The 12372-nt window shown below is 42.4% G+C and overlaps 1 protein-coding gene across 3 annotated transcripts in view; it reads right to left on the minus strand.

Annotated features, from left to right (window-relative positions):
- Positions 1–12372, minus strand: part of TANK (TRAF family member associated NFKB activator) — a 909733-nt gene that overhangs the window by 249471 nt on the left and 647890 nt on the right. For all 3 annotated transcript variants that reach the window (XM_069616338.1, XM_069616339.1, XM_069616340.1), the window contains exon 7: positions 6548–6666. In XM_069616338.1, the coding sequence (XP_069472439.1) occupies positions 6548–6666 (119 nt within the window). The remainder of the gene's footprint in view (positions 1–6547; positions 6667–12372) is intronic.

Below are 12372 nucleotides of genomic sequence, written 5' to 3' on the forward strand. Positions count from 1 at the left end.
CAGAAGTGCGCAGGAAAAATCTGAAAAATAGGCCGCCATCCACTTTTGCCTATGTCAATGGTAACACAGGAGACCACTGCCAAAACCCATCACTTGGCTGCCCACAGAGCAAGGCTGATTGCAAAAGAAACACAGACCTTGCTGAAAATCCGTTTTTTCTTGGTTGTCAAATCTGCAAAAATCATGGCTCACAAACCGCCCAAAAGATCCCACCTCCTGTTGGGGGTTGAACATCATTCTACTTCAAGAATCCACATAAATATAATGTCAGCAGAAGTATATGTTATCTGAACAAAGTCCACTTTTGAAGATGGTTGCTGGAAAGAAATCTGTCAAAAATGGGTGCAATACCGTTACTCGCCTCTGTCAGACGCTGGCAATCTCTAAATCTGACAGGAGAAACTGTGTCTCAAAAGCTAAATATGCCAAGGAAGGGACTTCCATCAAATGCGATATAGGGTGCCACACATTGATTTTCATGTTGAAAAAGACTGGAATTGAAGATATGTTTGCTTATTTTAAATTTGTAACTGTAATTTTGCACAAGGAACAATGTTAAAATGGACTATAAGGTAACCTGATTCCGCTAAACTTCCAAGAGGTTTCCCACACTGAGCTTCAAACACATTCCACACCTCCTCCCTAAACAAAGGAATCTTTTCTCCAGTGCTCTGCTGAGTATCTGACAGGCAAGTGTGAAAGGAAATGGTAGGGGCACTCTGGCATGTGGCTCTGCGAAAGAGACAATGGAGTCCTTGAACTGAATGGAAATGCTAATTTGGGTGTGACTGACAAAAACTGCCCTGGCAGGAAGACAAGCCATGTGACTCTCTGACTCAGCCAAGCTTTGGGGGCGGGCCAGACTGAAAATGTGGATTTGAAACTGGACTAAATATATTTTTTAAGGAAAAGACTTATTAAATATTGTACCAAACTGACAAAAATATGAAATTTAGAGATTAAAATGAAAAATTCCAATTTCCGCTGACTGGCAACTTGGCAAGCCTATGCACACAACTTCTCACAGCAGCAAAGAAAGCCATGGCAAGACTATGGAAACATCCGCAGGGCCCTGCAGTGAGCATGTGGTGGGCCAAATGCGGGGACATCGCAGTCGCAGAAAAAATAACCGCCATCCGCCTGGGAAATAGAAACAAGTTCTTTGACACCTGGGCCCTCTTCCTAGACTATGCGGACCAGTTCCCTGGAATGGCAAGGAAACCACCACCCCTGCGCTGGCTAGACAAATACGACTAACACAACTGGAAACCAGCCCCGAAGCCCACACCAAACTCACCTTCCCGAGTGCGGTCAACTCGGAACCAAGAGCAGTGGAGGGAAAGGCGAACCCCCAGAAGCGCCCCACCGCAGACATTGACTAGTTAGACCTCACGGCGAAAGACAACTGCCCAAAACAACACCCGCACGAACTACAGCACCCCCGATTGTCCCTCCCCCAGTGTACCCCCATCCCCACCTGATTATGTTTTGTTTGTTATGTTCATCTCTAAACAAATGACACAAGAAGTCAATTGAGGTGCCTGAGATGTTTGTTTACTGTTAGAATCAAATAAAAAGATTAATTGAAAAAAAAGAATAGTGACATGTTATACAACTGTTGAGTAAATAAATATATATTCTTTTACTTAGAAAAAAAATTTGCTCACAGTTTAAAACTAATCTGGAATCTGTGCGACATTCAGAGACTGAACGACGAAATGTTTAATATTGTAGCTATTGTGATTATGCTAGGAACCTGAACAATTACAGGAGTATGCCCAGAGGGTATGTGCATGTATGTATAAAAAATCGTACAGATCCGAAAATGTGTAACCAACCAAAAGAGCGAAAAATTGACATTTATGAACCAAAACTCGTAGAAAGATAAGATTTTGACAGAAACGTACCTTAGGCAATCTGTGATGTGTATATGTATTATTAACAAGTTATGCATAATGAACATATGTTTTTTGGGAAAAATAGATTTTATGGGTAAAAGCAAAGGGGAGGTTCTTCCCCAGATTGTAAATGGCAGCATCACTCTGACACATGATGACACCTCATGACACACTGTTCCTTTCTCAAATCAGGAGACAGGGAATTCTCTGACCTATCAGATCCTTAGAGGGTTGGGCATTGTGTATCAGCCTCCCCACCCACTTTGGAAAATTGATAAATAGGGACTGCTGAGGACAGGCAGGAGACACACACTTTCACTCATCAACTGACCCACTGGCGAAGCACCCTGCAGGAAGATCCAGACTCCAGAACCTAGATCCAGACTCTAGAACCTAGATCCAGACTCCAGAACTCTGAAGCAGAAAGGCCAATCCAAAAAGCTGAACCCTTTTCAGCAGGCCTTTAAAATCTAGCAACCTCATTTAACCCCTAAACTTCCACGGGGCCTAATCCATTCAACAGCCTGGCTGAGCAGTTTGCTGCTTCTGGCCAACAACCTTTGCTAGAACCCAAGATCCAGATCAGTCCAGCAGAGCTGTAACCCAGAACCCGTCAGATCCAGTCCAAGAGGCCGCGCAGAGACCAGAGTGCTGAGAGCAGAACCAAGCGCCTGAGACTTGTCCGGTGGCGAGCGAAGTCCAGTCCAAACCTTTGACCAGATCTTTGACGGGTCCATTTTAAACCAGAGTTGTAAGTATTATAGAACTGTCCATAGTCATCTCTTAGTTTAAAGTAATCCATCCAACCCATTCCATCATATCCAGACTGCATTGTAGAATCTGTTTTGTCCATTCTGAATCCTTTCTCATCTATCAAATCCTGTGATAATTGTTAGTGTAAGCCAACCTGTTTGTAATTCAAAGCGCAATTTCATTAGAAATCTTGATTCCTTTTGCGAAAAATCGACCTTTACTAAAACCTCTGTAACTTTTGCACCATATGTGCTAGAAACGGAATGTAAACGTCATATGTAGTTTTTCCGTAATCACGTTTCCCGCACACAGAAAAGTTGCAGCGAATTTGCATTTGGCTCAATTTCACCACCTGTAAAAATGCTATTTCTTGTTTTCAACTTCTGAATTTCGTTTTCCATCTGCTAACCATTCAACAATCATTGCTAGTGTTGACCTGAACCAATCCAAAGCCACTCTCATTAGTTCTGAATCCCATTTAGCGAATTAAAATCATTTTTAGCATTTTTCCCATTCAATTCAACCACATTTAAAAGCATTTGACCTGTTTAAAATCAGCCCTGTTTTTCTCTAAGCCTGCTGGGGGGAAGTGGGATTGAAACTGAAATTGTTGATTGTTATTCCTGATACTTGTGTGCCCTCATTCCATCTCTTCATATTGCATATTGGGGGGAGTGAGTAATAACAGGGGGAAAGAGTGATCACATTGTCTTTGGTTGAATTCATATCAAGTTTATTTCTGTGTTGCATTCTTTCCTCTCATTGCATTTCCTTGAACCCACACAAAGTTATTCTCTACTACATTATTCTTCCTATTCCTACTCCTAATTGATTAAGGAGATTGTTGATATTGTCATATTACCCACTGCCGATCATTGTTTATATTCATAAGTGTGATATTCAGATCTTATCCATATTTATAAAAGTGTTATATATATATATTGTTCAATTCTTCAAATAAATCTTTTAATTTGCAAAACAAACCTATTTTTTAGTTCAGTGAGACCGGGGGATTTCAAAGAGAGGGGCGTTATATAAGGGTTCATCATCCAGAATTAAAATAACTGACATAAAAATATATAAATAAGGGTTTCCATTGGGCATCCCATACTAGGCATTGACTTAGTTGTGGTGCTGTATTGAAATCACTTACACAATAACCAAGTCGGTTAGGAGCCATTGCTGCCGTGGTACTGTCCTTGGCTGCTACAACAAAGTGGTGTCAGAAAGGACAGCACAGCCAGTGAGTCGGAGAGACTGATAGGAAATCAGCTTGTGTTTCGAAACAAGGTTGCAAGCGGCAACACTGTACAGAGAGAACAGTGTGTGAGGCGTTTGCAAAGAGTGACGCAGATATAGGTGGAAACCAAAAGGAGTGGTTGAACTTTGTAACTGAACTTTGGGAGGCGAAGAAAAGATACCATACACAGTGTGGTCTGTGGTCACGTGGGTGCTCATTCGAATGTCTCTGCTAGGTATCCAATTGATGCAGAGTGTAAGAAAACGGAATATTGAGTTTGAAGTGGTCATGCAACGGGTCAAGCTAAACCCTGTGCACATTCGAAGGTCTTCGATAGTTTAAAGTACATCACAATTGGTCCGAGCCGGCTGAGGGGGATTGAGTGTTTCCTTTTCTTCCTAATTGATATACAGTAATTGTGTTTTAATTTTTCTTCTTCTATTTTTGTAAAGGTTTTCTTGGTAAAACCAAAAACAAATAAATAATAATAAAAAAATAAAAAAAGTTTAAAGGGATCTGAGCCCGGCTCAGGGGGATCTGGGGTGAACCGTGAGTCACCCGAGAAAGAATTATATGAACATAGTTTAAAAGGGATATGAGCCCAACTGAGGGGGATCCAACGTTGAACTTTTGTTCTGAAAGGGATCTGAGCTCGGCTGAGGGGGATCCAGGGTGAACACCCAAACTGAATATTGGAAAAGGAAAATAACGTTTTCATGTTGTTTTTGTATACCAGGCCCCCTGAGTCAAGAGACTAGAAAAAAGTAAAGACGCTTGGACACAGACGGTCTTGAACTGTGAAACCAGAACTGTATCCTGGTCCCGCAGAAGCCAGAATGTGTGCTTGACTCGAGTGAACCGCATTGCCCCGTGCTGAAAATGTGAGGAAGGGAGGTCAAAGGCCCAATCATCCTGACTTATCATTTTGTGAACACTTCTTGGTTTTTCATGAACAATACCCCATATTATTTGTAAATTAGTAGTAAGGATTGGCAATAGTTTTTTTTGGTATAGGCCCTTTTAATTTCACAAGACTCCACTGGGAATGTATTATTATTATTATTTGATGGTCGTAGCATGCTCCCATTTTTAGATTTAGGTTTAGATAGGCATTTATCTCTTGTGAAAGTTCAATAAACACTCTTGACCTGTGGTCACCTGTGTCTGTTTTACTATTGCCACCATACGTTCCTTACAGCTAGACCCCACCCTACCCACCCCCCAAATACTGGGTTTGCTGTTAAATGGGAATGTACTCCCCCTTTACTTGAGAATCCTTGTCATGCAGCAGAATGCATCCTCTTGCCACAGGTCTTGCACTGCACTCTGCCCCTGCCAGCTATCTTTTTTAGGGGTTGCAGGTGGGAAGCCCAGGCTTCAGGCTCTCCAATTCCCTTGCGAGAGCCTGCACTTTGTTGGGATGAGTCCAGTCAGCAAATATTACCCTTAGCGGTTTCAATCATTTATCCCACACTCAGGCAGTCTCTTTCTATTGAGCGCCCCGAACATCCACCCCCTTCCTTCAGGTAGTGCCGTCCTTTCCCCTCCAGGCAGCATTGATGAACATGTCTGCTTCCTCTAGGTCTGTTGAACCTACTGACTTTTCCCAGACCTTTTTAAACCCATCGAGCAGTGGGACCTTCTGTAATCTATTTTCAGATTAGTTCTTCCTTAAAGTGATCTGCTTCATGCCATCAGACTGGTCAGGCCTGCTACGTTTCTGAAATGTATCTGTAAGTAATCATTATGGGTTTTCTGTTATTGGTGTACTTTTAAATTGGGCCCCTTTCCCTTCCTCATTGGCCTAGTGGTTGTTTGCAAGGTTTCATAAGTGGTTTATGGGGAAATGCAGCGCTGCAGCTCTGCGATGTTCTGTGGTAGCTCAAAGACTGCACTCAAACGAGTTTTGCTTTTCCAACCAGCTGAAATTTAAGTGAGTGATGTGCTCTTTAAGGTTCTCTCTTTTTCTGATCCATGTCCATGTTGATGGGTGAACCATCTTAGTCAGTGGGTTAGCTCTCCGGTCTGTCTGCTCCACCATTGTGGCCTTTTGGGACACAGTCTTCACTGAAGGCTTCTGGTCTCAGCTGCTTATGAGTGCTGGGCATGCAGGGTTGTTATATGCATGAGGAGGAGAAATAACCAGAAAATCATGCTCCATCTATCCTCTTGTGGATAGTAGAACCAGACCATCCAGTCCCCTGGAGCTCTGCTCCCTCACACAAAAGGATAGGGAGTTGTTCCAACTCACCAGTCATCAGCAGCCCCAGAAGACCACAGCAAAAATCTGATTACATTCATTCTTCTCTTTGGGGCACTATACTCATTTATCTGGTAATGAAATCAGTATATAATATAAAACCTTTTCAAATGCGTCACTTGCTAAATGAAAAGAGATGATCCACTGAAAGGTGACCGAGTACTAAGCTGTTCATACTAAGCACACCTATTTATAAATTCAGTCCAAATATCAGGACTGGCACATGTTCTAATTCATAAATAACTAGAATAAAATCAAACTGAATGAGGTTTATAGCAGTCGTGCACATCATTATGGTCAGCTCACTGGATGTTTTGAGTAACACCTAGATAGTGGTAGTTACACAGATTAAAATCCACTCTGAATTTGAACAAATAAACCAATAGGATGCATTACCTGTTGCATTGTCTCTTCTTGGCTTAAATGTACGCAGGCGGTCTGTTTGATCTTTGGTCAACTTGCATATATTACGAAACTCCTCCTTCATCTCCCAGAAGATCTTTTCTACATCATCTCTGCAGTTGTATGAAAAATAAATGAGAATGAACATTCATAATAATCTACTTCTTTCATCATCAAAATTAGTGTTTCTTTAAACTACAGCTAGTATAACCAAAGGGCGTCATTATGAGTTTGTCGGTGTGGCCAAGAACGGTTGTAATGCAGTGGTAACAGAGTTACCACTACATTACTGCACCGCCGAACTATAGGTTTGGAGGTAAGGTGGAGGAAAAACCTCCAGCAAAATGCTGAAGGTAATACCGCAAAACAGAGCAATTTCAGCAGAATCACTGTCAGCGGAATGACCGCCGGTGGTAATGATGCCAAAACCCCCATTGAGTCCTATGGACTCCATACATAGGGACTAACACCGCCATACTGCAACTTGTAATCTGGCGGTAAATCTTCTGGACCAAGTGGCGGTAACAGTAAATCCGTTTGGTGGTATCTTGGTAGATTTACTGCAAAGATACCACTAAACTTGTAATGAGGCATAAAGTAAACGGAAGAAGGCTTTTTTATTTTTGTGATTCTAAGAAACGCACAGCTCATCGTATTCACAAAGGTGACCTGTGCATTTCACTGGGGCTTTAATCACTAATAGCACCCTGCCCAGCTCTCTTGCTCTTGCACACATTGCCTGCCACTTCTGTTCGATAAGCTTACAGCAATAGACGTATTTACAACAAGGCCAACTGGACCCAGGTCCAGGGCGGAATATTTCTAGTTTTGTTTCCCCAAGTCTAGCTGATACACAACACTGCGAGAAATGTTGAGCTGTTAGCAGTCATTCCACTCTGACAGCTAACATCTTTGATGACCTAACTTGTACATATGCTTGATATTTGCAAAAACTTTATGGTTAGGGTGACCTTTGTTTAAAAAAACAGAAAACGTAAACGCGTAACAATCACAGCATGCTTTACAGATTTAATGATTCAGTCATACAACTCTCACAGACATAAATGACAGATATAAAGCTCTTTGGCCAGTCTTATATTCCCCAAATGCTCTTTATTATGCAAAACAGCCAAAAGTTATTGGTTTTATTGGCGCTTTATCTTTGGAGTCCTTTCTAATCCAAAACACACATACACTGTGTTAAGCAATCACTTTTATATTCAAATACACAACATGCATTTTTTTAAATGTTGCAAAAATGTGGGCTTTCCCTTCAGAAAAGTAAGGGTTAAAAATGATGCATCATTTTACAATATTAAATGCATGCCTATGCTTAAGTCAAGAGATGCCATAGGTGGCATTAAAATGATGTTCAGAAGCAGGCACTAATAAAATAAGAGAAGTTAAAATGGTAAAGACTAAATATGAATGCACAAGTGCATCAATCATCCTGTGAAAGGATACCCAAAGCCATAGAAGAATGAGAACAAAAACTGTGCCAAATGTACAGCTGTAAAGGTGTCCCGTAAAGTTATCCATTCAGCCATCTTTAAAGAAGCTGCTCAGTACAAAGCAGGCAAATGACATTCTTCTGCACGTGCAGTACTACCAGGAGACCCAACTGCAAAGTATGTCACACAATGCATAACTGTGATGCTTATAAATAATCTTTACATTAATTATATTTTAAATACAAAGTAGGACTTTCACTGTGAAACAGTACTTCAAATGACAGCAGGACATCTATATCTATACCGACACATCTCAAAATGTTCCTATGTATTGTACAGTCCAACCAACTCTACAGAGTTAACAACATTTTTAAATGACCTTAAAGGCGAGCTGGCAAGACCCATAGCCTAAAAAGCACCCACATAGGTAATATTGTGCTGGAACGCCCGATATATTGCTCAATTTTACTCTTGGAGTGGTAGGTATTTTGAACAATTGCACATACAGCAATGATGTAAACAGTTTGTACCACTTCGTTTGTTATAAAAGGTGCCTTCATTATGCAGCTATGAGGAATGCAGTTGTTTCCCACATATAAATGTTCAGGGTCACCCTTATCCATTACCCCACCGTGAGATTGCACATCCAAAGATTCCAAGAACCTTCTCCAACTGTCTTTACTCTACTGAGGTGTTTATGTCCAGCCAGAGTTTACAAATTTCCCTTGTGATTTTGCCATATTGTAATGGTTTTCCAGCCCAAGGGATTGGAGGTAAATCGGCTGCAGCAGGTAACTCGGCTTATTTTCATTTTGACTGCTGCTAAAACCGGAGCTGTAACCATGAGAACTGGGTTCAGTTATTTTTATTCATCATTCAACATTTGTATAAGTTGTGCCTGTACCACTTGCATATGTTTCATATGTAAACTTTACCTTATAATTAGACCCGAATTAGACATTTGGTTAGGTTGCATTAATATCACAGACCAATCTAGGTGCTCCTCATAAAGTGACAGCAGGCAATTTGTGAGAGAAACTAGATGTTAGCATTGAAACCAAAATTCCTCTTTCCAACTTCTCTCACTTGTGTCCATTTGGCAGACAGTTTATGTTCTTATAACTTCCTTTAAAAGATTGTTCTCTGACTTAACCGAAAGTAGACAGTTAGCCATAACAATGACCTCTAGTGCACGCAACTGTAGAACACACTGCCTTCTCCAAATCTTGGGACGCAGAGATCTGAAAACAATTTTTCAACTAACATAACATAGAAGATGACAGGCTTGAAATAATAGAGAGGAAGCAATATCTTTCTAATCCCTGCAACCTTAGAAAACGTCCTTATAATGTTATGGGGGCAAAATGGGGGTGAAGGGGCATAGTTTGGACAACGCAGGCAGAGTTTGTTGAAGGGGTGGAATCTGGTGAAGGTGCAGAGTCTGGCAGAGTTGGAGTAAAGTGGGACGGGTGTGCATGCACTTATTTGGGCTTAGGGCAGCAGAAAGCCTAAATACACCATTGCTTACAGCACCAACGCGGTGTGAGAAAGCAAAGGGTGTCTCACCCGCTAGTCCTCAGGGACTGTCCTCCAGGTGGCCAGGACACGGCCATCACTTTTGGATTCAGTTCCTGGGAGTGGGCCAGTGCGGGAGGATCACCTGTGTGAGGAGTCTTTGGGGAGTGGGGGTGAGGCAACCGATGGTGAGATGCAGTATTTCCCCCTATTTATTTTATCGAACCCATACTATTCTTTAGGATTCTCTGAGGTCTCAACTCCCCCTTCCCCCCCTTTTACACAAACACTGGGCTGAGGAAGAGGGTGACTGAGAGTAACAACATTAACTTAGACACATCGTACTGGACATGTCCCGCTAATCGGGTCAGGCAAAGTCAGGCACTTGACTAAGTGCATACACCTGATACCAATTCGCTCTCCTCGCATGAATAAAAGGCAGAACCCAAAGTCACACTCTGAGCAAGGCGGAACACGAGTATGAGCAGGGCTTCTGGGACGAAGGCTAACCTACTGGAGCAGAGCGACAGACCAAGGAATGAGAGCTGTGGGTCAAAATACCCAAGAGTTCCATACTGGAGGTCGTTGCCTCAGACAGGCCGCGAAAGACACGTGGAGAAGGCCAGATCCCAAAAGCAAACAATGCATTGTGTTTCAAGGACGCCAGCGACCCCACCGGGAGAACGGCAGAGTTGGGGAGGCGAGGCCAAGCTTGGGGTACTAACCTTGACTTGTGAATTAGAAATCGCAAAACCCTGAAAGAGACACACACTGGCAGTGAGTTGGCAAGCGACCTGAGAGACCGGTGGGTGTTAAAGTTTGAAGTAGCACCATTATATCGCAAGTGAAGGCTGCACACGTGTGGATGAGACGCGAGGAAAGGCAGACCTGTGAGTGAACTTTGATTTAAAGGACAGGTGTGAAATCAGCGATACTAAGCAACAGAGTGGTCCGGTGAAAGGAAGTAGCCCACTCGAAAGCCTCAGTGAAAGGTACATTATTTGAAGCGATAAAGCGAATGAACAGCAAAAGTGAAATAAAGAACATTAATTCCTTGAGAAGGGCAGGGTCAAAGTTAAACCATGAACTTTGAGTCCAAGTGGTCCTGGTGTGGTCTATAAAGAAAGCCACGTTCATTTGCAAGTCTTTGACATCCGAAAGTGGTCCAAGCTCAAATGAAAGAGACCTGAAGTATAATAAACTTGGGGAAGTGAGCCCTTTGCAAGTTTGTGTTGAACTTTATCGTGAGAGGTCTGAGCCTGACAGAGGGGGATCTATGTGAACTGTGTGGTGAAAGGTCTGAGCCCAATAGAGGGGGACCTTTGTGAACTTTCTGGTTGAAACTTTAATTTTGGAAGTCAGGAAACAAGACTTTAACATGGAATGCCAGGCGGGCCTTGATCCATGTTTTGGAACTGTTTATTGTGTTGGAAGCCGAGCCAGAGTGTGTCATCCTGCCTACAGGAACCGCCTTACTCCATGAGGTCTAACGTAGAAAGAAGAGCTGGTTTAACCACATTATCATTTGAACATTGATTTTTCCTCTTGCATACATTTATCTTTTTTACACTTTTTTGTACAAGAGATAGGGAAGGCATATGGTTTTGTTAGCATAGGCCATTTTGTGTGACAGACTCCAGTAGGACTGCATTATTTATTATTTGATGGTCGAGAATACTCCCATCTAAGTTATAGGGCAAAGTAGGAGTTTCTCCAGCCCCAACAATCTCAATAAAGGTTTTACGAATTGTACCCATTGTGTCAGTGTCATACTTGTGATACCATGCCTTCCCTAGAGTGGGTGCTTTGATCTTATATCACTGTGATGGAATCTTAAAGGGCTAATCATTGTGACAACTGAGGAAAAAATGCATTTCTATCCCTGCTTCAAAAAAAATGCAAGATATGATTATAAATGACCATTTAACGCATTACACAATGTGCATATTCAAAAAAGGTTCAGGGTTAGCACATTAGATTTGTGAATGGGAGTGTGGTTCTAAAATGTGTGAAAATGCTGCCTTTCTTTCCCTGTTTTGCACAATTGCACACAAGGAGCGAAAAAGGGTTCCCAGGTGTGCACATTTTTGGTGCATCCATTTAAATTACCTTCTGGAATAGAGCTCAACATGTTTACATACAAGAGTGCAAAAGCAGGGGCTGCCCTTCAGATCCCATCACTCGAGTGTAAATAAATTGTGACACCGGCCCTAAATGTCAGCAAATGTCAAGGTTGCATATTAGCCAGATAGACAAAAAGCTGAGAAAGTTTCATTCTTTCCACACTTCCTGTGTGACAATGTACCCTGTCTCAACTTGCTGGTGGATATTTGGCTTGCTAAGGGGGCTGGGTTGGACATCACCACAAACCATGTGATGCTAGGCCTGGGGGTGGCCTCTACCTCCACAAAGCCACATGCAGGAGGCAGGTGCTTATTGCTTATCACATTGCCAACGTAGAGGCTCCTGCTCTTTAAGGCAATCAAGGAGAAGTGGCTCCTCAAGTCTGGCAGCACCTACCTGCTCAGCTCCCCTCAAAGAAGTGGAGAGATTCCATATACATTTACAGAGAGAAAGAACAAGACGGAACTAGGATGGCAAGTTAGAGAGACAGTCCGACAGTCATCTCACAAGGCCTCAACTCTCATACATTTAAGACCTGATGGACTAATGTAGTCATCCCAAGGGCATGGGCAGGAAGTGCTAACCAGCGAGGTCAAGCAGAGGGACTAGCCAGCCCCAGGCCACACATTAGAATGGGAAGCTATCCTCAGTGGTAGGACCCATCAACCAATCCCAACATAAGCTGTCTGAAGACACCCACCCAAGTTCCCTTAACCTAGAGAGAGGCTG

Source organism: Ambystoma mexicanum, chromosome 9 (genome assembly GCF_040938575.1).
Source record: "Ambystoma mexicanum isolate Mex_15411 chromosome 9, UKY_AmexF1_1, whole genome shotgun sequence".
Taxonomy (NCBI): Eukaryota; Metazoa; Chordata; class Amphibia; order Caudata; family Ambystomatidae; genus Ambystoma; species Ambystoma mexicanum.